We start from the raw sequence: 25,915 nt of genomic DNA on the forward strand, positions 1-25,915 counted from the left end.
TTTCATACCAGGAGGGAGGAAGGAGGCCTTTGCCCGTCTTGTGCCAGCGGAACGGATTCTGAGAACAGGGGGAGCCCAGACTCCTCCTTGGGAAGGTTCCCATGCCTCTAGAAAGGGTGACCCCAGAGGGTTCCTTTAAACAAACAAACAAAATCTTTGCAACCCAGTGCGTTGACTTAATTCATTCGCAGCTCTGCTTGGGAGGATTGGATATTCGTTTTGCCAGTGGGATCTGCAACGCCAGAAACTTTTACTGCTGTGAAAACCGACCTAGGAGGGCACAAAGCATTCCTGCCGGGACCTCCACGGTCGTGGGGGAATGGCCCGGCTGTGATTTGGGGTGACCCACCCCACTCTGCCTTTAATAGGCAGAAAGCCACCCACAGGAAGAATATAAATGCCAGGGGGTGCCACCTTTGGGTAGCGGTGGGATCCAGCAAGCCCTCCAAGGGACTGAACGGGTTTGGGCCGGTCGCTCTTTCTCTCGGTCTGGCTGACCTGACTAGGCTGTTGTGTCAAGAAAGTAGGGGAGAAAAGAAGGAAGTGAGAGATTAAATGCAACCCCTGGATAGAAGCCAAATGGTAAAAGTGGTACATGGTAGAGTTTACAGAAAGGTGTGTGTGTGGGGGGGGGGAGTGACCTTGTTGTAGGATTTCTCCCCCCCCCCCTCCAATGTACAGATTCACAAAGGATCAGCCTCCCTCTCTGCCTGCCTCTCTCTCTCTCTCTCTCTGGGTTCATTCAAGGGCAGGTGTTCACGAAAGCCGCCCGGGTGTCGCAGCCACACTCCAGGGCCGTCTCCACGGCGCCTCCTGCAAGAGAGCTTAATGAGATGAGCTTGGGCAAACCCCCTCGGTTCCCAGACCGGGTTTCCTTGCACCCCAAAGGGTTTTGCCCTCGGGCACAGCGAGAGCCCCAGGTTTTGCAGGGTGGGAGGAAACCCGGCCGCACCAGCGCGCAGCCTTTCCTCCCAGCCGCTCGGGCCCGGGCTTTGCCCCTCGTCTCCCCGCCTCCGGCCGGCCGGTGCTCCTCTATGGCAACCCCAGCCAGCCCCTTCGCCCCCGCCCCCCCGTTGGGAGCCAGGCGCCCAGGGTCCCTTTCCACCCTGGCACTTGGGAGGAAAGCCAAAGGCTGTTCCGCGTCTCCTGCCTCCTGCGTCAGAGGCAGGATTAATTGGGCCGAGCGAGGCCAAACCCAGGCAGCCTTCCCACCGTTAGAAGCGCCAGGGAGAGCTTGGCCCTTTTCCCGAGGGCGCGTCCAGAGACCCCCTCAGCGACCAGGGCTGGCAGGCGTGGGCACAGGGTAATGCCCCCTCCCCATCGCACGCTGTCCCTGGTTTCACAGACCACCCTCTGCCGGCTTTAGGAAACCCTCGAAGGGAGGACCTGGGTCCTGGCCGGCAAGCGGGCAGCTGGGAACAGTGGCCTTTTCTCTCTTCCCTGTAACCCTTCTGGGCAATGAACCGGCTCAACAACACGGCCAACGGCTATGTTTTGACAACGACACTTAAGAGCGGCGATGATCGTCCTTGTGGCCCCTACACCAGGGACAAGGAAAAGGGCCTTCCCTGCCTTTTCATGCTCAGGCTCGGTCAGTGACTCTCCTTTGGGGTTTCTCTCCTGGCCCGGGGGGGTCAGGTACCGCTTGCGCCAATCAACAAACCTTTTGGGAGCGGTTCCCAACGGTCTGCAGGCCACCCGGGGCTGGCGAGGATCTTCTCTCTGAACCACGTTGGGAAAGGGGCCAGGGGAACATACCCTGCCCCCCATTAAGTCTTTTAACTCACCCCCTTCTTTGGGGTGCAAAAACAGGAGGGCCATGCCTGTCCCCCCCCATCAAGGCAAGAAGGCGCTTTGAATCGGCTAGTCGGGTTTTGCTCCAAAGCCTGAACTGCTTCTTGCTCCCCTTCCGTTCAGAGCGGAGTCCCCGGTGTCTCCTTTTCGTTGCGGGCAAAGAACTCCACCGGGCACTCGGCTTGTTGGCTGGACGCTGATAGATGGCGGCATTAAAGAGATGGCCTCACCTCGTTCTGCTCCCTTGGCGCTTCCTCAGCTAAAGCCAGCGCTTTTGACCCACTCCCTTTCCCGTTCATGGGGGGGGGAGGGATCTCCCCCGGTCGGGAATTGGCGGCCCTTTGCTCGCCCCACACCAAGTCTGGGAGCAGGCCACGGGGAGAAGGGCAGGGCGCGTCCTGTCAGAGGAAGAAAAGCTTTGTCTGCAAACCGGAGTGCGGAGGGGTTGGTCCTTCCTCTGTGCCTTTTCCCAAGGTCGGCAACTGGCGGCCTTTCTCCTGCCAGCCCGCCAGTAGGCACAGCTACTTTGCTGTCAAGATGAGGGATGTCACTCCATTTTCCTGGCAAATGGCACATTCCCCGTCCCCTCCCCCCGGACCTTTCCAGGCCTTTTGTCTCTTCCTCGTGAGGTGGGCGAGGGTAAGAAAGGGATAGATCCAAAGTCAGTGGGTTTTGTGGATCATTGGGGGTTGAGGGCCTGGCTCTCCCAAGTCTGAACCGGAGCAGCCCATGGTCTTTCATTCATTGGCCTCACACGGACAGCATCATCATTCCGCATCATCTTTCTCCTCTGGTCCTGCCTGGTGTCTTTTCATGGGTCAGCCAGAAGGAGCTTGGATCAGCTTTCCCTTCTGGAAAAACACACCTGCAAGAAGTATGCCACAAAGGGCTGAGCTTGCATTTTTCCTCCACCCTCCCCATCGCTTTGCCTTTTGTGTCATGACATTTAGATTGCAGCCCTGAAGGCGGGAGGTGTCTTGATGTTAATCTTTGTAAAACACCCTGGAAACTCTTTTCAGCCAAAAAGGAAGGCAAAACGCTTTAAGGAAATAAACAAACTCCTTCTGCAGCAACATCCCATTCCAGAAGTCTTACCTTCCATCTTCTAGGCTTCAGGTGGAGGTAAAGGGTAACCTCTGCCCCAATAAGACATTATAAAACTCTTTAAATTCCCAAGAATTACTTATCAACAGGTTCGTGGTGATGCTCGCAAGTGATACAGAGCATGAGCTGCCTCATTCTGGACCTGTGACCGTTTCAAAACAGTCTGCAAGGGCAGCCCCACATCAGGTGCATTAAGGTAATCTCATGCAGGTCATGTTAACAGCCAGAATAGCATGGGAATCTCTCTCTGTGTGTCCAAGTGACTTGCTACAGAGCACAACATTGTATGTTTGCAACACGCAGCCTAACTTCCATTAAAAACCCTGTGGCCATCAGCAGACCTTTGACAGCCACAGCGTCTGTGAGGCCTCAGAGGCTCCCAGCCCCACCGAGTACTGCCCCCCCCTAAACCTTCACGCCACTGAGTCCGGTACTGTACAACCCTCCCTCCCTCTCTGCACCATCCAAGGTGAAACGTGCACCGCCACCGCAGATCCACGTGAAAGTGTGTTTCACAAGCAGAGGGGGCGGTCCTGAAATCCCCTTGCCGGTTCACGCCAAACCACATCAAAGCTCCTGCCTGCCACGTTTTGCCAAGGTACCCCCAGGCTAAGCCCCCCCCTCGCCTGGCACCTGTGTTTGTTAAAGAGCTCAAAATGTTCCCAGTGCGCGTTGGCACTGCTGGCGAGAGGAGGCTCTGCCGGTGGGGAAAAGCTGGGAAGGAGGTGATGACGGGGCAGAAGGACAAGCTCCCTTTGTGGGCTGAGCCCCCAGAACAGCTGCCCAGGAGCAGGCGCGGCAGGACAGCGGCCACGATCCGCAGCGAACAGAGCTCAGCACCGACGGGAACGTGGAAACCAAAACACACAAGGGGGTTTCCAAGCAGGGGCCTCAGGTGGGGGGGGGACCAGCGGGGAGGCATCAAGACTCTCGGGAGCCCCCCCAAGACGATCGGCTACCAAGCCAGTGCAGACTTTAACCTTCGCTGCCTCGGGCACCTCCACCCACCTCCCCGCCCTTGCCACCCCCTCCGTCTAACTCGGGGCTCGCTAGCCAGGCACCCTCCGGATGTTTTTGACTACACGCCCCATCAGGCTGGGCCATGGGAGCCGACAAGCCAAAGGGGCATCGAGCGGGCCTCGCGTTTCCCTGTGGGGGGCTTGGATCGGCCCCCTCGCCCCCAAGCGGCCTTTCCTTCCGCCTCTTCCTCTCCAGCCGACAGGCCCAGAAGGCAGCCTCAGGGAGGGAGCGAGAGCAGGGCCACGCACGGGGTTTCGCGGCTCAGGAGGGGAACTGGACCCACGTCACCGCCCAGCCCTCCAACCACGGAGTGGCCATGTTGCTCCTGGGAACGGCCAATGAACAAGGGCAGCCGGCGTTCGCCAAGGGCATTAAGGCAGCCTCAAGTCAATTTATTTAATCAGCTGTTCCGGTCAGGACCAGGCGCTCCCCACATCCTGAGATCTCCCCCAGTCCAGGCATCAAAACCTTGGCTGCTGATCTCCAAGCGCACCCCCTTGTGGGGCACTTTTCAAGGCAAGGCTGCCCCCCCCCAGAGAGTGGGATCCTGCTGCAGTTCACTGCGGGAGGTCGGCCCGTGAATCTAATGGGGTCCCCGAGGTGACCGGGAGCGTTGAGGCCAAGGGAGAGGACCGCCCAGGCAGGCCCACGTGGAGACCAGTCGCTGCAGGCTGCTGAAGAAGAACGGCCTTAGGAGAGGCCTCAGCCGGACCCTGGCAAGGAGCTTGTTTAACTGAGCAAGTGGCTCTGTGGGGCTGGGGCGGAAAGGGGGACCACAAAGCCCTTTGAGAGCCTGGAAACCACCCCGCCGAAGACCAAAGAGCCGTAAAAACAGTTTGCAAAGCCCGAGGGATCTCACGAGGGGGATGCTGCCAACGAGGACGGCAGGCCCCTGCGCAAGGCGGTTCAGGGCGTGCCCCGTCCCATCTTCTGGGCGGCCACACCCAACCCGCCAACCGCTGGCAGAGGAGCCCTCCGTGGGAACCTGCCAACGTGCCTCGACCCGAGAGGCTGCCTGCTCAACGCCGGCACCAGCCAGCGCTTCGCTCGTGGCCCGCACCCGTGACGCCCGCAGCCCCAAAGGGCCGGCCGGGCGATCCCAAAAGCTCTTCTGGGGAAAAACCAGAACAGGCAAGCGGGGAAAAGGGTACACTCTGTGCTATCCTCCACCACGCCCGGATATGGGGCGGGGGGGGGGAATGAAAGGGGCCTTGGAAATCCGAAGACAACTCTCTCTTGTGTGTGTCACCGGGCTCCCCGGTTCTGCATCGCAGCTGCTCCCCCAGGGCATTTCTGGTTTGGGGGGGGGAGACAGAGAGAGCGAGCGGGAGGGAGGGAGAGAAGGAGGGAGGGCAGCAGCATGAAAGCCAGCGAGCCAGCCACAGACACGGGTTCACACGGCAGCCTGGTCAGTCTCTTGCTTCTCAGGTTGCACTTAACTTATTTATTGATTGGTAAAACGGTCACACGCACACAGAGAGAAAGCGGATAAACGGAAGGGGAATGGGGGGGGCACGGGGAGTCTCGGCTTTGGATTCCTTGAGTCCTTGCATGGGTTCCTTCCTCGAGGGGGGGCGATCCGGAGAAGTGCAGGTAGGAGGCCGAGGGAAGGGAGCAAAGCCAGAACCCAAGATCACACACCAAGACGGGGTTTGAGGGAAGGAGAACAAGAGAGAGAGAGAGAAACCCAAAACAGGGGCCGAGCGGGAGGCTGGAATTCAAGGAAGCGCGGCTCTCCACGTCGGGGGGGGGGGGAGCAGCCCGAGTCTCGTCCCTCATCAAGGTGGCTTTTAAGGGAGGGAGTTGAGGAGGTCTTTGAGGAAGCCATCAGGGTCGCTGATCTCCGACAACAGTCCTGGGGAACAGAGCGAGGGAGGCGTCACCGCCGGCAGCCTGAGCCCCCGGGGGAGCAGGCCAAGAGGCCAAGGAGAGGGGCCGCCCCAGGTCCCCAAGGACAAGCCTCTGCCCCAAAGAAGCCCAGGAGTGTGGGGCTCTTTCTCACCAACACAGAGTGGAGGTGATGTGCCATCCCCCCACACACCCTGCACGGAATCAACCCCCCCCCCCAGGCCCACCTGGGCGGAGGCGGTCAAGGGCCAGAGGGAGTGAGGTCCTCAGTGGTTGCCAGAAGGGCCTTTGTGGGTTGCTCCTCCAGGCCGCACCCTGCACCACTTAATTTGATGCCCCCCAGAGCATCTCCGTCAGCTTCTCTCCTGCCTGCACGGTGGTGCCCGAGCGACCCACATCGGGGACACGAGCCTCCCCTTGCGCCCACTCTACCCCCCACCCACCCAGCACTCACCGGCCACGTCCAGAAACTCCGAGAAGGTCTCCACGGGCATGAACTCCTCCTGGAAGGTCTTGAGCGCCTTGTCCGCGGCCTCGTGCATCGGCATGTCGTTGTGGCGGATGTACTCGGCCAGAGAGCAGGACCAGCCCCCCTCGGTGTTACTCGTAGGCACCTTCTGGAAGGGGGAAGAGGGGGCAGGAATGAGCACCTTTGTGTGGCTTTACAAGGGTCAAAGATCAGAGGGAGGGGTGGGGGAGGGGAGCCACCCAGCCCCTTACTTTGAACATGTTGTAAATCAGGTCCACCAGGGCCCAGAAGAGAAGACCAGAGCGATAGGCAGAGTAGTCCTTCACCGCTTTCTCCGTCAGCCTGGCGCGGAAGAAAGAAGGGAGAAATGGAATCACAAGCCGCCACCCACCCCTTCCCTTCCACTGGGGGAAAAAATCCTCTGAAGTGCTAATGATCACTTATAAAGCCCTAAACGGTTTGGGACCTCAATATTTGGCAGATCGTCTTCTCCCACCCAGATCTGCCCGAATCACCCGCCATAGCCAGCAGGGGCGGCTGAGGGGCCTGAAGCCGAGGGAGGCCCGGAAGGAAAAAACAAGGAACCGGACCTTCTCGGCGGTGGCCCCTCGGCTGTGAAACACTCTTCCAACCGAAATTCAGCTGGCACCCTCGCTGGGTGTTTTCAAAAGCCAGCTAAAAACTTGGCTATTTAAACAGGCCTTCCCTCCAGTCAATTAAGTGATTTCTATCCCCAGTTTTTTCTTTTTCTTTCTCCTCATGGTAGGCTATCTTGGCAATGTTTTGGTAGGTAATCAATTACTCAAATTGTGATTATAATTGTAAATAACTGAAAATTTTATGATTTTACATATGTATATATTGCCATGTTTTATTTGTAAGAGTAGACATTGTCTAGAGGGGTGGGGTATAAATCCAATAAATAAATGAAATAAATAAAATAATACCCCCCTTCCTTTCCCCTGGAGCAGTGACTTCAAACCACGGGGGCAAAAAGCGCCTGGCACCGCTGGCGCACAAGCCACCCTCTCACGTTGCTGATTTTTCATAGCACCCTTCCAATATTCAAGGCACAGGTCAACGTCCCTGATGGCGGCAGAAGCCCGAAGAGCGATCAGGACACCGCAGGCCTCCAGCCGCCCCCCAGGAGGCGAGGGGGCCATTCTAGCTCTGTCACAAACCATCCGGAAGGGCCGGGCCAGGCCTCACCGGGCTGCTCAAGGAGCGCGGAAGGCGGGGCGCCACTCACCGGCTGGCCCCTGCCGGCGACACCACCCGGGCGTGGGAGATCACCAGCAGCCGCTTGAGAATGTCGACGCGGATGGCCTTCCACCTCTCGGGGGGCAGGATGTGAAGGGCCAGGACTGTGTAGTAATGGGGCCCGTCCACCTCAAAGGCCGCCTCCACCCACTTCTCCTTGGGCTGCTCCAAGAAGCTCTGGAGGTTCTTCTCTTCCCGGGAGGTGGCGCGCGTTCTGGAAGGGCAGGGAGAGAAGTTACAGAGAGAGAGAGAGAGAGAAGCACCAGAAACCTTACTTCGGTCCAGCTGCCCCACATTAAATTTAAAAAAACAACAACAAGTATCTGGCTGTTTCTTTCTGACGGATTTTTGCCACTATGGGGGCAAGGGGACCCCCCAGCCTGCCAAAGCGCTCCACCCTCGAGCTAGGAAGAAGACCGAGCCAGCCTGGGTGTTCCTCTCGAAACCCAGGAGAGGGGCCACCCAAGCAACGCCCGGCGGGAAGGGTCTGCCGGAGGGCTCCCTTTGCTGACCAGCAGGCCGGCCCAGAGAGGGAGGAGGGGACGGAAGAGAGAGAGGATACTGACGTGTTGAGGACGTAAAGCACCGTGTGGATGATGTACGGGATGAGGTGGACGTTGCTCTCCCGCCCGCCGCCGCCCGTGTCCACACTGAACGACTGCTCCATGGCGAACCGGAGGAAGAGCAGCTTGGTGTCATGGATGTTGAGCTGGTAGGTGGGCTCGCGCTGCCCTGTGCACTCTTGCAGGTACGTGTTGTGCCTGCAAAGCGGGACACGTGTGTGTGTGTGTGAGAGAGAAACTCTCCCCCCCCCGCCCCAAAGCAGGCCATTCTGGATGGCAAGGCTGCCCAAGACTCCCCAGGCCCCGAGGGAGGGGGGGCAGCTCCTCGGCCTTACCTGGCCAGGCAGGTGGCAAACGCCGACTCCGGGACGTGGGGCCCCCACACGGGCAGGAGGCCATTGCACTTGGTGTTGGCGTTCTGCAAGGCGGCGCTTTCCCACTCCTCGCGCCCCCGCGCCAACCTGTGAAAGGGAGAGCAAGGCTGCGTCCGACCGGAAGAGCCCCGAGATTTCACCCCGCCGAGCACCGCCCCCTGCCCCCTGGGACCTAACTTTCCAGGGCCCGCACAACGCCTCTCCCTTTACGGATCCAGGGCTCTTCCCCCCCCCACTTCCACCTCTTCTAGGATCCCACTGAAAAGCAGGTCTGTTCTCTTCCCGATTCTTTGGGAAAAGGTAACCCAACTGCCTTCTTCGCTGGTCAAGGCGTTTGCAAACTATTTTTACGGCTTTGCAAACTATTTTTACAGCTCAACTTCTAACTGCCTGGCAGCTGCCCCTGTCGGATCCCGCGCCTGCCCATGGAGCGTCGCGGGGGGGGGGGCTCACCTGACGGCCGCCAGATGGCAGTCGTAGTGGACGATGTTGAAGTGGGAGACGGTGCTGTAGCCTTGCTGCTTCCGAGGCTTGTTCTCAAACTCTTCCAAGGCCACTCGCTTGGTGAAGGTGTAAATGCCCAGGACTTTGGTCGGCTGTGGGGAGGGGGGGAAAAGCCGACGCCAGGGCCGTGTTTACAAACAGGGTGAGCTGAGAGGCAAGACAGCTAGCTGGGCTGAGGACTGGTGGCCCCTCAGCTCGGGGGGGGGGTAGAGAGAAAGACGATGGGGACTGGAGTTCATCACCATCTGGAGAACAGTTGGGGGAACCTGGTGAGCAGGCACCCAAGGCCTCTCCTGGCTTCCAAGACTGACGAGGAAGCGATGGGTGCGCACCCAGGCCAGACTCTCCGCAGGAGTCCCGCGGCCGGCTCCACCTCTGGACTCCCCCCCCCCGGCTTTGCACCCGGGCTGATCCCTACCTGGAACTTGTAGCCCTCTCTGCAGATGCAGCACGTCAGCCCCGGCTCCTCGATCAGCTCCTCCATCTGCTTCAGGAGGGCGGTCTTGGTCACCACCTGCCCCTTCTCGTTGGTCTGGAAGGCCAGGCAGAAGGGAGAACCGTGAGGAGGGGAAGAGGATGAGGGAGGCTGGCGGGGCAGGGCCCCCCACCCCACCCGGGGCTGTCGGTCGCCTTTCCCCCCGCCTCACCGTCATCCCCAGGGTGCCCAGGGCCTTCTGGCGCATGGCCATGGCCAGGCGCTTCTTCTCGGCCCGCGTCTCCCTCCGGGCCGCGTCGATCTTCTTGTTGACGTCCGGGTGCTCCCGCAGGGCCTCCAGCAGGTTCTCGGCCAGGGTCCCGATCCCTTCGTCGCTGGAGACTTGCTCCAGCTTGTGCAGGTTGGTGATGGAATCGGTCCCAATCAACACCTGTTTGGAGGAAGGGGCAGGTAGGTTTTGAGGCACACCACCAGAGGGGGGGGGCGGCAAGGGGAAGGAGGGGTTTCCTGAGGGTGGTGAGAGGAGGGTGCAATTCCGGCCCTCTTGTTGAAGCCAACCCCACTGCCCAGCTGCAGCCCCCCAACCAGCACCTCCTCCTGCACACGAGAAGCGGCGACGAGGCCTCCCTCACCTGGGTGGCCGGATGCTGGGTGGCCAGCCCGCGGAGCAGCCGGAGGATGAAGGGCAGGGCTGGCCGAGACAGGAACTTCTTCCACACGTCGGCGTCCAAACTGGGCAGAAAAGGAAGGGGAGGAAGGGTGGTGAAGCCCACGGCCGAGGCGGCCCGACCGGAGGGGGCACCCCAGGGCCGGAGACCCAGACCCCCCCCTCCATGCCCCCCGGCCTCTTACTTCTTGGCGCTGGGTATGTGCTTCTTCATGTAGTCCAGGGCGCTCTGGGTGATCCCCCGCTGCAGGATGAGGTCCTTCAGGAGGTGCCCGTTGCTGTTGTTCTTGATGCCGGCCGCGATCTTGCAGAAGCAGTCCAGGAAAACCTTATCGTCCCCGCTGTGCTCCTCGTCGTACCTGGAGGAGAGAGGAAGGCCAGAGGGGAGTGCTGGGGGGGGGGTGTCGCCAAGGGCTGAGTGGGCCCAGGATCGTTCTCTCTCTCCAGCCCAAGCGGTCCACTCCCTTTCGAGAAAGAGCAGGCAGCCTGCAGGCCGGCTAGATTCTGGCCACCACGGCTGCCTTTTGCGGGAAAGAACTCGTCCAGGACGGGGTACCTGACCACCACCACCCTTCCTCCAAGAGAGGAGTTGCAAAAGACGAAATCGCCAAAGGACCACCTGAAAGCCCAAAACAAGGTTTTGCCCCTCACAGCCGAGCACCGATGACTGAAGGAATGCACACGATGGATGTCCTCTTGAGTGATTCTGAGCTGCCAGGAGACCCCCCCCCCCGATCCACCCCCTTCAGCCCACCATCTCCCGAGCCAGACTCTGCAGATTCAGCTGAGGGGGGGGGAGAAGCGAGAGCGAGAGAGCACGAGTGCACCCTACTTGTCGAAGTTGCAGTAGGGTTTGAAGCGGTCGACCAGGATCTGCATCTTCTCCGTCTCCCCAAAGGACAGGTAGGGGATGATGCGCAGGAGCCCCTGCAGGACGCTGGGGTTTGAGCGGACGAAGGTGCTGTTGATCTGGTCCAGCAGCATCACCAGCTGGTCCTTGTCACCCGTGAGGAGGAGGTTGCCCTGCGAGGGGGAGAGAGCCAAGGGGGGGGGTGCCTTTCAGGGCTGAGCCGGGCGCTTCCCACACCCCATCCTCCCTCTGGGGCCCTCCCTGTTTCTTTGGGACTGCTCTTCTCTTCTCCCTCCTCAACACAACCCCTTTGACATCCCTGCTCTTCCTCGCCCACACCCTTCCTCCTCCTCCTCTCCTTTCTGCCTCGCTGCTCCCCCCCCCCGGTAGGCTTGCTTCTCGAACCCTGAGCAACCCTCCTGCTTCTGATTCCTCCCCATTGTGTTCATCGATCTCAGCGGTGGGCCTCCAAGGACGGGAAAAGGCTCCCACATCATTCTTTCGCTCTTTAGCGATCCCCAATGGAGCCAAGGGGAGGCCGATCACGGATGAGCAGGTCCTGCTGTCTTATTTCTTACCCTCCCCCCTTGGGGAGAGCCTTTGGGGGAACAGAAGCGGCCAAGACTGGGCTCCTCCTTCTTCAGCGGGAACCCCTCGACTCACCTTGTCCTCGCTCAGAGGCTCCGCGTTGGACTCGTCCAGGATGATCTCCATGATGCTCAGGACCTGCTCCGCCACTGCCGCCCCTCCGCTGTCCTTGCTCTCCTGTTCGGCCACCAAAGCCTGAGGGAAAGGCGGCATGGATCAGAAACCGCCCGCGAGAGGAGCCCCCGGCCCAACCGACAAGGTCCGGCGGCCCCACCCCAGAGGGGGAAGGCCCAGCAGGGTGAAAAGTTCCTTTTTTCAGAGGGCCGCTTTGGACCCTGGTGTGTGTCCGTGTGTGTGTGTGTGTGATCCTCCAGGGAAAAGGGCTTCCCCCAAGCTCAAGAGTCTGGCCACGCCAGAGGGACCCAGAGCCCGCAGTGCCCCCCACCCACCCCCCGCACGTGTCATCCCCACCGTACCAGGTTGAGGGTCCCCAGCATGACGTTGAGGGTGTTCATCTCCAGCTTGACCAGCTGCTGCCGGTTGACCTTCACTTTGACGCAGTAGCTGAAGAGCTTCAGCAGCACCTGCAGGAGACCCAGAAGCTCAAAAGGGGGCGGGGGAGGAGAACAAGGAGCCCACCCGAGCCACCCACAAAGCAGGCAGGGACCGGCCTCAAGCCCCCAACCGGGAACCCTGTCCTGGAGGAAGATCCTTGTCACCCTCATCCTTTGTAAACGGTGCCAGGGGTTCAAACCAGGGAGAACCCCCTCCCTCGGCCACCCCGTGGCCAAAGAGAGGAACGGCGGGCAATTCTAGCCGATGCATCGACAGGCTGGCCCACACCTTCCCAGCTGGCGGAGTGGTGGTGGTGGCAGGGGGCTGACCCGCAGGGGGGTGGGGGTGGGGGGATCCTGGGAGTTGGAGTCGAAAAAAGAAGAGACGCCCCCAGGCCTGATCTGAGCCCAGTGGAGTTTTCTGAGGGACAGAACCGTCTTCTGTCTCCTACGAGGGATGTTCTCTCTTCCCCCCACCACCACACACTCTCTCTCTCTCTAAGGCCTCCTTCCGTCCCCTTTTTAACCCCCCCTACAAGAAAGAAAGAAACTGGGAGGGGGCAGGACTAGTGGAAGCGGTGACCTGTGCACCCTCCACAGCTCCCAGGACTGAAGTGGAGGGGAGTCCCATGGGGGTGTTTCAGCTGCCCGTCAGCCGCGGTCTCCCCAGCAAACTCCCCACCTCCCCCCCCCCCATTCTGCAGCTCTTCCGTCAACCAGAGTGCTAGAGAGGAGGGGTGTGTGTCTGCTCTCACCGTGAGGAGGTGCCGCCCTTGCTTGAAGTCCCGGATGCCCGTCAGGCGGTTCAGCATGCAGCCGAGGCCACCGCACTGGGCCATCACGCCCGCCATCTTGTAGACCTCCTCCTCGTCCTCCTCTTCGTCTGCGGAGAAGAAAGGGGCTGGCAGGGCCAAGGGGGTGGCATCCCCAAGGCTGGGGGGGGCAGAGGAGAGAGCCCCCACCCACCTTCCCGCTCGTCCACCCGCAAGGGCCAGGGGAGGCTGAAGGCGCAGGTCGGCACCACGCTGCCAGAAACCAGTCGGTCTTCTCAGCCAAACATTTGAACCGTCCGGGGAGGCTTTTCATTTCTGGATGACCGCTCCCAGAGCCTGCTACAGGGAGGTTCTGGGAGTGGCAGTACCGAAAGGGGGGAGGAGGAGGAGGCGGCTCTCCCGACGCTGGTTGTGGAGACGCGAGCGGCCTACCTACCTGTGGTGGAGTCCAGTGACTCGATGAACTCCTCCGTGGCATCTCCCAGCAGCCCCCGCATGCGGTAGATGATCCTCATGGGCTCTCCCTGCGGGAGGGAAGCAGCCATTCTGACCACAGAGCCCCCACCCTCCTTGTCATGCTAGCCTTCGGGGCTGATGGGAGTTGGAGTCAAAGGCCACCCACAGCGCCCCCTAGTTGGACAAGGAAGGTCTATCGGTGGAAGGGCACCCGCTTTGGGCACAGGAAGGGATTAGGTTTAGGAGGGGGTGGAAGACGAGACCGCATGAGAGAGAGAGAGAGAACGGTCCCTGGCCCGAGTAGACCTTGCGGAGGGAGTGCTAGCCCGCAGACATGCTCTCGGGGATCCCCCCTCTCCACGGCCTTCCTACCCACCCCCCACAAGCCTTTCACTTGCTCCATCTTCTCGCTCATTCCTTTTATCAGTCACCCTCATAGCCCTGCTTTTCCTCTGCTCGCCTCCAGAGAGCATCCTGGGTCCTTTTCTTCCCCCCACCCTTTAGCCTCACCACGACAGCCCTGCGAAGTAGGGCCAGGCTGGGTTTCTGAGCTCTGGGAGGACCACATGGCCTAGGATCGTGTTTTAGCCCCCACCCCACACAGGGCCCTCTACTTCTTTCTTATGAACGTCGTTTATTTCTTCCATTTGTCCCCCTCTACCTGCTGGCTCTTTCTCTTAAGAGCCTCCCCTTAACCTTGAAAGTCAAAGAAAAATAATGTCTGTGTGTCGGAGAGACAGAGAGAGAGAAAGAGAGGCAGCTTCTACCTTCTAAAAGAAATAGAGGGAATCAGAAGATAACGCAGGATTGGCATGTCAAGAAGGAAGGGAAAAAAACACGCATTTCCCACTGATGGGAAGGAGGCAGAGGGAGGGAGGGAGGGAGGAAGAATGACAGCTTAATAAGCTCTTAACTTAAAACTGGGTATTAGGAGGGTGGCAAAGCCGAGCACGGCCGTGTTATGAGTTTCAGGGTGGGGAGGGATCTCATGGAGGGCTAGAATCCTGAGCGGCATCCGTGTGTGTCTGTGTCCGTGTCCGTATGTGTGTGTATTTCTCTCTTTCTCTCTCTCTCTCCCTCTATGTGTCTCTGAACTTTCTATTTTAATACCATTTTAAGTCTGAATGCAGAGTAGCTAAGAATGGCGGGCGGAGGGGGGGGACACACAAATCCTGGTTTTGGGAGAAGGAGCCCTTATTTGTTGAGGGAAAGGGAGCAGGCAGCTGAGAAGCTGTCAAGGCGTCGGCTGTTAAGCCCTAATGTAGAATAAGCAGCGCTTAACGTCAGGGAAGAGGCTCAAAAAGGCCCGGGGGAAACCCCTGGGGGAGCAGCTCTACTCAAAGGCCGCGCCGCAGCCCCGCAACAAGCACCGTGGAGGGGTGTGCCGGTAAAGTGGCGGAGGAACAAAGCAGGGGGGAAGGAGAGCCAAGGGGGAACAAGCGCAGCCTCGGAGGTGAGCGTCTCCTGGCGCTTCGGCAGAGAGGAAGAGGAGGAGGAGGCCAGGGCCGACCCACGGCGGGCAGAGGAAAGCCGGCTTCCCGGCAGGTCACTTCCAAAAAGAGGGTGGGGCACCCAGGGAAGCCGCATCCCTGGCACAACGGGCAGGTCCCTCCGGTCGGCACACCTCTCCGGGCAGGCTGGAGGGCCGTGGCATCTCGACATGGGGCGAGTCAAGGCCCGAGAGAGGAAGGAGGTCTGGTTAAAAGAAGCCACGGCGGGCCCGGTCAAGAACGGAGCAGACGGGGCCGAAACGGACTCTGTGGGGCTCGCTCGGAGAAAAGGCAGAAACGGACATCGCGACCATCAACGTTCCAGCCCCACACCGAGCCATGAGAACCTCCCAGCGGGGACTCGGGGGCCAGCTGCCGCCCCCGCTTCTCTCGGCTGACCTTACATTCCCAGGTTATCGCATGGATGACGCATGAAGGCCGTCGGGGCCCCTCAAGCTCAACAGGGGAAAAGCGATAAAGAAACTTTTTAAACCCAGCCTCCCCCATAAGGAACAAAATAACCGACCTGCGGAACCATTGCTCGGCCCGGCCACACGAGGGACCTAAAGCAGAAACGCCACCTCCCGACTGCGCCCGCCGCGACCTGTCACTCCCGCGCCCTGTTCCCTCGTCTTAAATCCCGAAACGGGGCCCCTCTCCGAGCACTGTCAGAGCATCAGCCGCCCAGGCCACTCGGAGGCATGCCTCCCAACGCCTTAATCTCCCGAGTGCTCCCCGACAAACCCGCGATTCTTTTGAACTCGGATGACAAGGCTGGGTTCTTCTAACATATTCATTCCTCCAGGCTTGAGAGGGGATAATACCCCCCGGTTTGGCACTGATGCTCAAAGCAAAGACATCAAGTACTTAATTCCACCGCCGCCACCCCCCCCCCTCCAAAAGGCTCCCTTTGCAGAATTTTTCCGTTCTCCACTCCTCTGCCTTCAAAAGTGTCCTGGGGTATTTTGCATTTCTGACGGCAAGCAACCCCTGGCCCCCTTTTCTGTTCTAAACTGTGGGTTAACACAGAGCATGGAGGCCAGAAATCCTATCTGAGCTCTAATGTCACACTCTGTACATGAGCAGCTTTACAACCTCAAATAGGGCCTCGTTTGCCCACTAATTCTGATCCGTTCTGAGAACCTGGGATCTTATTGAGGTTCTGGAGCCCTCGGCTAAGATTTTGCCTTTAATCTGTATTTTAACTGTTGCCAAATGCCTTCAGCATTGATTTTAGAGGCCAGGTGCGTCATACGCTAAATAAAGGAGTGGATGAAGCTCCTGACTGGATCACAACCCCCGAGATCCCTTGAAAGGTTCAGTCAACCTTCTGAGCCCCCCCCCCCCCCAAGTGACTGATCTTTCAGACAAAGGCTAGTCCTCTGGCTGGACTTCGTTGCCACACGTATAGCAAAGATGGCACTCTCTTTGAAAAGCACTGGCCCAAGGCGACTACCCAGGCCGCAAAAGAAAGGGAACAGGGGGTGGTGGTGGAGAGGGAATGCAGGAAAAGGATCCGTGCACAAGGAGGTAAGCAGGCAACGGGTAAAAGCCTTGAGGCAATTCACAGGTCGTCTGCTTTGGGATCCTAAGTCACTCTCACTCAAAGGTGGGAGAATGAAACCCATCTGCCATGAAGCGCAGGACGCCTGCCAGGGGGAGAGGAACCCCGGAGGAAGCACAGAGCCCATGAGCGAGCAAAGAGGGAAGAGGGGGGGGAGACCCGGAGGCGTACCTCGTTGGTGGGACACCAAACCTTCTTGTAGACTTCGGCCACTGGGAGATCCAGGCTGATGATCTTGTTGTTCACCAAAAGCTGAAAGGTAAGGAATAAAAAAGAATCGCATGAAAAGGCGGCAGCGATGACAGCAATGAAGTTAAGAGTTCCGTGGGGGGGGGTGGAGAGGAGCCCGGAAGTCTCTTTCTAAGCGCAGGCTCCGTTTTACGGCAGCCCCCCCCCCCCCCCGCGACGGAACAGGACTCATCCCAGTTGCCAAGGGGAAGCCCCTGAGATGGCGGGGAGCAGCAGCAGCTCGCCTCTCTGGGCAGCCCTCCACCCTGGAGGCGGCAGATCCTGGGCTCCTGGTGGGTCCCCAGGACGGGACGTGAAGGCGGCCCCGCTCTGCTCTACGTCCGCTTGCTAACACGCTTGGGGCCAAGAGGGCTCTTCTGGGCTCGGGAAAGCTGTTGCTGCTCCCTTGGACCGTGACCCTCAAAGTTCCCCCTTGCTTTGGAGCACCGTAGCCCATCTCAAAGCAGCCAACCGACGGACCAGGAGAAGACCCTGGGAGCAGGAAGGGGCTCTATATCGGCCCTGCTCATGGACACTTGCCGGTCCTTGAGACACTGGCCCCCTCTGCTTTCTGGAAACGGGCTTGTGCAGCAGGAAAAAGCTGTTCTTCCCCCTCCCCCACTGGGGATCCAGCCACCTCAGGCATTGCTGCTTCTCCGTCTGCCCGCCCGCCTCCTCCGGGGCCCCCCTCACCTCCATGCCGCTGTCGTCCTCCAGCAGGGCCACCAAGTCACAGTCCTGGCAGATCTTGTTCTTGATGTCCCTCATCAGGGGGCCGATGCCTGGCTCATTGCTGCTGTAGGGGTTTCCGGGCATGCGCCCCTGGAGGAAGTCCTCCTGCTGGGGGTCCTTCTCCAGCGTCACAAAGAACTCGGTCACCTCATTCTCCTCCTGAGAGGCCGCAGGAGAGCAGGAAAGGATGGGAAAAGGCCGTCAGCAGCTTCCCAGCAAAATTCACGGGGCCCCTTGGGTGCCCTTGGCCACCAACTACTGGTCACTGGTACCAACTGATTAAAACCTCAGATTTGAAAAACTCCTTTCTACTATTTTTTTAAAAAAATTAGACTCTGGTCAGCCCTGAGCAGCTGAAAGCCCTCCGGACTGTGTCCGCTGGAAATCAGGGGCTGGGAGGGGAGCAATAAAACAGAGACACGCCGCGAAGGGTCTCCTCTCCCAAGGCGTTCCCCAAGCTAAGGACAGCTTCTGCGCCGTTGACCCATTTTCCCGAACAGGGGGAGAGGGGTGTCCCCTACCGGGTAGATGATGCTGCAAAGCCGCTCGAAAATGAAGACGGGGGTCCGGTAGTCGTCCAGGCTGTAGCGCTTGGCCGTTTCAATGCACACAGCCATGAAGGCCTTTGTTTCCGACTCCGTGCCTGCCGCAGAAGCGGGAGAAAACGGAGAGGAGAGAGTGAGTCCATTGGGCCATTTATATTGAGCTACTCCTCCCACCGCACATTGCTTGGGTTCAAAAAAAAAAAGTTCACAAGCCTTCACCTGGGCAAAAAAAGAGGCCACCCCTTGTTCTTCTACAGGCCCTGCTTTCCTGTTCAGGATAGAGAAAACCAAAGGGCCTCCTCGAGGTGGCTTCTGAGGCCCCTGATCCAAAGCCTCACAAGATGAAGCCCTTCTGCCCCCCCCCCAGCAATAAAAGGGGTGCTGCTGGTCCTGGAAACACCCCAGGAGGCGACTGGCCTTTTCAAAAGGCCGACGTTTCCCACACCCCGCTGAGCACCAAAGAACGCCAGGTGACCCACCTGTAGTTGCACTTCTCCGAGGGGACCTCTGGGATCCACAACCTGGGTGATCCGCGCCTGCGTGGAGCCTCATCGGAAGGGGACGCTTGGCACCAAGGTACTTACACAAGGAGGGAGGGGCTTAGTCTAATGGGTTTATTGCTACCGCAGAAGCTCTAGAATCTTCCGAGGAGGCTCCGCGCAGGTGTGATTCACAGAGGCCATGAAGAAGAACTGCTTGTTTCGCAAATCTGGAAGAAGAGTGCCCAGCCGCCTCCAGTTTTGCTTTCCAACGTCAGGTGGGGACGGGGGTCCCCAGAAGACACTGTGACCCTCCCCTTCCGAATGCATTTCCCCACCCTCCTGTACCCCATCACAAGGGATCAGACAACCGGGCCCACCCTCCACAGGCCTTGCCTGGAAGATGGACATGGGACCACCTTGAGGGGCCACCTCCCCTCAGAGCCCCCCCCCCGCATCTCACTCCTGGAGTTGGCCAAGCTCCCCACCCCACCCCGTCCCAAACCTGTGGTCATGTCCTCCAGCATCTCCAGCAGCATGTCCTGGGTCTCATCGATGAGCTTCGTCCGCTGGACCACCAGCTTCCGCAGGCAGAGGTAGCCGTTCAGCACCGTCCCCACCAGCCGGCTCTTGAAGTGGCGCTTGATCGACTCGACCTCCACGAAGGAGGAGAGGAGGCCTGGGGGAGGGAGGAGGCCGTGGGGGTCAATGTCGGCATCTCAAAATAACACACCACCGCCATCACCGCACATGGGGCAGGGAAAAACCCAAGGCAAAGCAGGCCGAGGGCGGCTTTTCGGCTGCTCGGGGGTCAACGTACCGGTGATGCTCTTCAAGGCATAGCCCTGCTGGAGGTCGGTGCTGAGGGTGGCTTCTTCCAGGGCCAGCAGGCGGGCAATCTCCTGAGAAACAGAAGCACCAACCCAGACATGAGGGTGTAAAAATTGACAGCGAGGAAATCCAGCACCATGGTGGAGACCAAAGCCATGTTTCAAGAGGGTTTGGACCGACCCATTGAGTTCCCTTCTTTTTAAAGTCCACGACCTGCAGGGCCAAAGGGGGGTTCCATACCTTTGTGATGAGGTTGCCGACGTAAGGCAGGACCCCTCTTGCGGCGAGGTAGACCTTCCAGCGGGCAGGCTTGATGAGCTTCTGGTAGAGCGCCAGGTACTCGGCCGCGCACTCGCCGGCCACGCTCAGCTCGTCCAAGTAACTGACGGAGAGGCAGAGAGAACAGCCAGCCCGTCAGAAACCTCCAGGATTCACAGAGGTTTTCCAAATGGGGAGGTTTTCCAAATGGGGAGGTTTTCCTCAACAGGGCTCCTTCACACACACACACACACACACGCCCCGGAAGCCGAGTTACCTGGTCAGGAGATCGAGGACCTGCTGCTTGCGGCTGGGGATGGCGGCCAGGGCTTCCACGATGGTGCAGGCGGCCTGGCGGGCAGCCTGGGTGGCAGGAGTGAACAACACCTGCACGGGGAGAGGGAGCACCAGGAAGGTGAACGAGAGAGAGAGAGAGAGAGAAAGCCCCACTCACACACCCAGAACAAAAGGGTACGGCCAGCTTCCACCTTCCCAGGAGGCCTTTTCTCCTCCTGACATTTTGAACCCTCCATTCACAAGCTTTTTTTGGGGGAGGGGGGAACCACAACGGCTGGATGCCTCAGGGGGCTGTCGCCGGTTTGAGGATGTCAGAAGCATCTGTGCAGGACAAGGATGTGTCCAAACGACGGCTCAGGTCAAACTATCTGGCCGCCCGGGACTTCTCCTGCCCGAGGCAGGCTGCCCCAGAGCAGACGTGGCCGGGGGGGGGGGACGGGGACAGGCAGGGGGACGGATGCTTTACCTGCCGCAGCCAATTGTTGTGGCCCAGCTTGAGGTCCAAGGGGCAGGTCCGCTTCCCCTGCCGGCTCATGAACTGCTTCCACTTCCAGGTGTACTTCTCCGTCAGGTAGAGCTGGCGCAGCTCAGCCCGGCTGGGAGACTTCCCGTTGGCCTCAATGCCTGAGAAGGACAGAGGGGAACGGGAATGAATGGGGCGGGGGCGGGCTCAGCGGGCACCTCTTCTTCTTCTTCTAAAAGAGGAAGCGCTTCCTCCAGGCAAAAGGATACAAGTGGACTTAACATGGGTCCAAAGCTTGGAAGCGGATGGAGCCCAGGACAAGCCCCTCTCACAGCGAGGAGCCCTTCTTCCTGAAACTGCCACGGCCCCCTCGGGGACGGCCCCGGGACAGGCGGCCTGTCCAAGGCAGGTCCGTGTCTACCCCAAGGCGCCCCTGGGCCCTCGTGAATTCTCCCACGAGAATCCCCCCCCCCTTGCAGGGCTCTGCTCTTCCCCGCCCCATCTTCCCGAGGAAGGCAGGAGGAGCAGAGGAGACACGGACCAGTCCACGCATCCGGGGAGGGGGGCTGGACATCCAGCGCTCGACCCACGACACCACCGTGGCCCTCAAAGGACACGAGGAGATGCAGAAAAGCCAGCGGGACAGTTTACCCCACGAGGTGAAAACACCCCCCCCCCCGATAAACCCCTTTTCTTCCTACCTCGGGCCGGCAGGCATTTCTTCCAGGCCTCGTACGAAGCTTTGGGGTCCCTCTTGAGCCACAGCTGGGCCTGGGCGTGGATCTCATTGCTGTACGGCTTGACGGTGGTCAGGGAGTCGACGGGAATGTCCTGCAAAGCGACAAGCGGCTCCGCAAGAGGCCCTCCCAAAAGAACTTGGAGCAGGCCACCACCACCCTGCTCAGCCCCCCCCCCTCCCAGCAGTAGGGACCGCCTCTGTGCGCCCATTGCTCAGCGGGCGCCCGGGGGCCTGTTTTTCCCAGCCCGGGAGTCCCACCAACCAGCAACAGCACATCCTTCCAAAAAGAGGAGAAAGGGGCCCGGACATCTCAAACACACAAACAGAGGTGGATAAAGGGGGTGCACGGGTATCTTCTTTCAGAGGAAAACAGCCCCCTCTAGAGGTGTGAATCTCCTGTGTGTGTGTGTGTGTGTTTTTGTTTTTGTTTTGGCAGAGAAAACCCAAAGTTTAGGGCTGGGGGATGAAAATGTCTCTTCCTCCAAGAGGCTGCAGGGAAGGGCACACTTACAGTAAAAAACCCAAAAAACCTACAAAACCCATTAATCAGCACAGTCCCGTGCACCTCTAGGAGGCATAAACAGCTGCCTCGGGCTGGCCGAGGCTTGCACCCCCAGCTGGCCGAGGGTCCCCCTACGCAAAGATGGTCAAGCTCAGACAGGCTGCCCTTCTGGCTGTCAAGGAGACGTTCCCCCTTCTCAGCCCTGGTCCTGCAAAACAATTCCTGCTCGTCTTCCTTCTGAGAATGAGGAGCCGCTTTGCTCTCCCATCAGGAAACGGTGCAAAGGACAGGAACGTCCCCCCCCGCCCCCGGCCCCCAAAGCCCTTCCAGCTTGAAGCCCCTCCTTTTTCCAGGCTGGGAAGGAAATCCCAAGGAGTAAGTGGATGGCTGGATGGTGGGTGGGGAAATACCTTGTTTTTCTTGCTGGTGGGGGCCGGGGGCTTGATGAGCTTCTGGAGGATCCGGAGGCACATCAGGGTGATGTTCTCCACCACCACCGGCGTCTTGATGTTCACGGCCATCAGGAACAGCCCGAGAGCTAGAGACGGAGCAAGGAGAGGAGGGAGGGTGAGACGCCACCGAGAACCACGGTCGGAAAACAGCCGCAGGGCCCACCAAAGACAGCCGAGCACCCGGGGCAACATCTCTGCGCAAGGACATGAACTGCATGCACTTGTGCTCTCCCAGAGGGCAAGCGTTGGCTGCTCCCGAGGGCCCCCCTTTGCCCCAGACAGCCAGTGGGCCGTTTCCCACCTCTTTTTCAGGACACAAGAGAGAGCAGGCAGGGACACACTTTTTTTTAAAAGTGCAGTCTCCGGCTATTAGTTCATGTTCTCAATTTTCTGTGGCATTTCCCATGTTCCAGCAAGCTGGACTTTGCTCAAAAAGGCAGAAAAACACAGCGGAGAGGCAGAGGGACGGCTGGGAGTCACGAAACTCCCGACCACCACCACCATCGAGACTGCGACAGTGTGGGGCCTTGTCCTCCGAGGTGGGCAGGCGACCCCCAGCGGTGCCTCCCGAACTGGCTGCCCCCTCCAGCCAGCCAGCGTGGGCCCCGGCCACGGACCCACTCCTGTTCCCGCCCAGGGTGAGACTCACCGCAGCGCAGCCGCAGCTCCCAGCAGCTGTCCTCCTTGGCGATGGAGTCGGTCAGCAGCAGCATCTCGTACTGAAGGCTGCTGGCCTGCGCCCGGAGAGAGAGAGAGAAAAACATTTGGGGGAAGGGAGTCGAGAGACGGGCCCCTCTGGAGAGACAGCTGCCACCCTTCCTGCCGCTGGGAAGTCTTTCCCTGTGTTTTTTAACTCATGTTGGCTTTTAAATCTCATGACAAGCTCCTTGGAATCCCAGTTTTTGGTGGGGGAGGGGGAGGGGATGTGTGACTCCAATAAATAAATCAGGTTTGAATCTCACGGCCAGTCACAACCGGAGGGAAACTCCTCTGAATCACGGAAGTGAGGCAAGCATGCAGCAACAGGGGCGGCCGGTCTAACTCTAACTGGGAGCAGCCACAAGGCTCGGACCCAAATAAACAAAGCTCAGGGCAAGGCAGAGAGAAAAAGGGAAAAAAACCCTCCCGCCCTGCTCACCAGGTCTGGATTGGCCCAGTGTCCCTTCAGGGCTGCAGACACTTTGCCGATGATCAGGTCGTTCATCTGCTGGGTGGCTTCTGGGTTGTCTCTGGTTTCCAGACAGACCATGGAAAGAGGGGAAAGGACAGATACGAACGTAAACACATAAAGACATATGACAGCGTCAGAAGCCCCCGCGGGGAGTGACTCCCCTGAGTCGGCAACCCAGGTCTCCTCTTGGTTCTGCCCACTTCACATAAAAGTTGCAATGCGTCTATGTAGCCAGAACTTCACGACAAAACGCGTCTGCCTCCCTTGCCCAACAGAAGCGGCAGAAAAGTGTTCTTTTTTGGGGGGGGCAGCCAAGAGTCCCCCCGTCTGACCTGGTGAGGAGGCACATGAGCTGGCGGACCTCTTCCCGCATGGTGGCAGCCCCATGGCGCAGGTTGTAGTCAAAGAGCTCCCGGATGAGGCCCTGGGAGACCAGGATGTGGCGGATGGCGGCGTTGGTGGCCAGGGCCCGGAGGAGGGTGATGCAGTGCTCGGTGACAGCCGAGGCGCAGCCGTAACACTTGGTGGAGGAGGTGTGGCCGCAGCCCAGGACGGAGAGGGCCCGGTACTGGCTGGCCGTGAAGGTGGGCTGCACGGCCGAGCGCGAGGACTTGCTGGCCGCTTCCCTCTGCTGGAGGTCATACTCCAAGAGCTCCTTCCGGGAGGCAAAGACTTTCTGCAGATGACCAAAGGAAGGAAGGAAGCAGTGAAGGGACCAGGCACCCCTTCTGCCTCGGGTGGGCAGGATCCCCCCCAGAATTCAGACGTACACCCTTCCCAGCTGATTTCAGAAGCTCTGCAGAATCCGGCCTGGGTAGCACCTGGATGGAGGGCCCACCGGGGAATACCTGGAATCTCCAGGTAGGGCAAGGAAAGAAGGGTCTGTGAACGTCCGGGTGGCTGTTGCGGCCCATCAGAGCTGGCGAGGCGGGACTAGGCAGACCTGAGGAGGAGAAGCCTAACCCTCCAGCTCATTAGTGGAGAGAGGAATTGTAGGGGGCCTCGACACAGGACACAAACGAAGCTCTTTGCCTCAACTTGGACTTTGGGAGTGTGGGGGTTTTTTTTGTTTGTTTGTTTGTTTTGGCCAGGGCAGTACCAAACCAGAAAGACAGGCCAGCGGGAAGCACCGATATCCCCAGGGCCCGGCTCTTGCACCTTCACCCATCATGGGCAGCTACCCTTCCCCACCCAAATCCAGCCCGTGCTTGAACTCTTAGATTCCTCCCCCAGCGTGAGGAGTCCGGAGGTGGTTACCTGGATGATCTTGGAGAGCTCGTCGAACGAATTCTTGCAGTCCCCGCAGTACTCCTGGGCCAGCTGCAGGATGTACCGGTTCACGCTGGCAGAAGCCGAGCTGATGCCTCCGCCGCCCCCCGAGTCATCCTGAAACACCGCAGAGAGGAGAGTCTCAAGGTGGGGGAGCCTGAGAAAAGGGGGCTTGGTGGGGGGCAGGATGGTGGGCAGAATGGATCCTCTCCCCCCCACCCCCCGCTTTGAAAAAATGGTTTCTTTAACTTCAGAGAAAAACCAGGAGGCCTGCCTAGAGGAACAACCTGACAAGGACAAGTTTCAGCACAACCGATGCCAACGAGGGGAAAAAAGACAAGCAGCATTTTGGGGGGGAAAGACCGCGACAGGCGTTAACGATAAAACTGAATTTTTAAATCCCAGCTTGCCCCTGCTAGAACCAGATTCGGAAAAGGTTCGTTTTCCAGACTATGAACTCCGGAGTCCTTAAAAGCCAAGAGGGCATCCGGGAACAGACCCGCCCCTCCCGGTACCTGCGGCTTTTCGGGCACGGCCTCGTTCACTTTGCACAGGAGATTCTCCAGCTGGGGCCGGTGACCCATCAGTTGGTGGTAGACCCGGTCGGCTTTGTCCAGGAGGGTGTTGATGTTGGTGACCGCCTTGAAAGCAAAGAGGAAACATGAAGGTGGGTGGGTGGGAGGGTGGGGGGAACCCCATGAAGCAGCCGTGTTATTAGAGAAGGCGGCTGCCCTATTTTCCTTCAAGCTGTTTCAGACAGAGGAGGAGAGAAACTGTTGGCTGACCGATGCCACAGGGGACTCTTTGAAACACTCTCCCGCACAGAAACAACGGCCTGTATCTATTTACACAGCCAGAAAGGACCTAGCTTGTACTTTCTAAAAACTCACACCGGGGTAACTTGGGCATAGTAGAGCGGTGCTTCCCAACCTTGTGGGCCCGGGTGTCCTCGGACGCCAACTCCCAGAAGCCTTCACCGGGATTCGCAGGATGTGGCATTCCAAGAACATCTGGTTCCCACAAGGTTGGGAAGCACAGGTGCAGAAGATCCTAGAGCATCCCCTTAAGGAGAGCCTGGAAGAGAGATCCCATTGGGCTCCAGTTCCCAAATCCCTCAGGGGCATGGGGACTTTTTTTAAAAGCAGGGTTTAACTTTCCTGGTCTTTTAAAAAGAAAACATTCTCCGTAAAACACCCACGCACACACCGTGGGACTCTCGGAAGCCTGATGTGTGCAAAAGTGGGGAGAGCGGGCGGTGTGGGCAGGAAAGCTCCCCGTTGCAAACAGCGACCAGCATCTCCAGTCCGCCAGGAGAGAGAGAGAGCAGCCTCTGACCCTTGGGGGGGGAGCATCTGGGGGAAGGTCCCAGGACAGAGCTGCCCCCACCACCCCATCCGCCCTGGCCCCCTGACCTTCTTCCGGTCCTCTTCGTTCTCAATGGGATCCACCGCGCAGCAGGGCTTGGCGTACAGCATGAAGTCGAAGCGGGCGTACTTGCAGAAGCCGCAGGCGTTGCAGAGGAAAGGGTCCTTCTCGTCATAGTTGATGGACCTGGGAAAGGAAAGCCAGGGCGGGGGTGGGTGGGGGGAACAGGATGGTGGGTGGCCCCGGCCTTGTCTCCCGGCACCCAAAACA

At 59.3% G+C, this 25,915-nt stretch overlaps 1 protein-coding gene across 7 annotated transcripts in view; it reads right to left on the reverse strand.

Moving 5' to 3' along the window:
• Positions 1-5,310: 5,310 nt before the first annotated feature.
• Positions 5,311-25,915, reverse strand: part of UBR4 (ubiquitin protein ligase E3 component n-recognin 4) — a 69,847-nt gene continuing 49,242 nt past the window's right edge. For 6 of the 7 annotated variants that reach the window (XM_072977477.2, XM_072977481.2, XM_072977482.2 and 3 more), the window contains 32 exons: positions 25,693-25,831; positions 24,796-24,921; positions 24,269-24,397; positions 23,344-23,687; positions 22,979-23,069; positions 22,490-22,574; positions 21,799-21,926; positions 20,849-20,978; positions 20,151-20,308; positions 19,665-19,774; positions 19,370-19,511; positions 19,119-19,200; positions 18,804-18,977; positions 17,796-17,917; positions 17,236-17,433; positions 16,486-16,566; positions 13,241-13,328; positions 12,787-12,914; positions 11,954-12,061; positions 11,553-11,672; positions 10,872-11,062; positions 10,225-10,398; positions 10,005-10,104; positions 9,584-9,802; positions 9,355-9,468; positions 8,886-9,028; positions 8,394-8,519; positions 8,062-8,256; positions 7,485-7,709; positions 6,487-6,577; positions 6,221-6,383; positions 5,311-5,773 (listed from right to left, as the gene is read on the reverse strand). In XM_072977477.2, coding sequence (XP_072833578.2) covers positions 5,709-5,773; positions 6,221-6,383; positions 6,487-6,577; positions 7,485-7,709; positions 8,062-8,256; positions 8,394-8,519; positions 8,886-9,028; positions 9,355-9,468; positions 9,584-9,802; positions 10,005-10,104; positions 10,225-10,398; positions 10,872-11,062; positions 11,553-11,672; positions 11,954-12,061; positions 12,787-12,914; positions 13,241-13,328; positions 16,486-16,566; positions 17,236-17,433; positions 17,796-17,917; positions 18,804-18,977; positions 19,119-19,200; positions 19,370-19,511; positions 19,665-19,774; positions 20,151-20,308; positions 20,849-20,978; positions 21,799-21,926; positions 22,490-22,574; positions 22,979-23,069; positions 23,344-23,687; positions 24,269-24,397; positions 24,796-24,921; positions 25,693-25,831 — 4,489 coding nt within the window. In that variant the 3' untranslated portion in view covers positions 5,311-5,708. The remainder of the gene's footprint in view (positions 5,774-6,220; positions 6,384-6,486; positions 6,578-7,484; positions 7,710-8,061; positions 8,257-8,393; positions 8,520-8,885; positions 9,029-9,354; positions 9,469-9,583; positions 9,803-10,004; positions 10,105-10,224; positions 10,399-10,871; positions 11,063-11,552; positions 11,673-11,953; positions 12,062-12,786; positions 12,915-13,240; positions 13,329-16,485; positions 16,567-17,235; positions 17,434-17,795; positions 17,918-18,803; positions 18,978-19,118; positions 19,201-19,369; positions 19,512-19,664; positions 19,775-20,150; positions 20,309-20,848; positions 20,979-21,798; positions 21,927-22,489; positions 22,575-22,978; positions 23,070-23,343; positions 23,688-24,268; positions 24,398-24,795; positions 24,922-25,692; positions 25,832-25,915) is intronic. The other variant, XM_072977483.2, reaches the window with a different exon arrangement.

The sequence above is a fragment of the Pogona vitticeps genome, chromosome 7 (assembly GCF_051106095.1).
Source record: "Pogona vitticeps strain Pit_001003342236 chromosome 7, PviZW2.1, whole genome shotgun sequence".
NCBI lineage: Eukaryota > Metazoa > Chordata > Lepidosauria > Squamata > Agamidae > Pogona > Pogona vitticeps.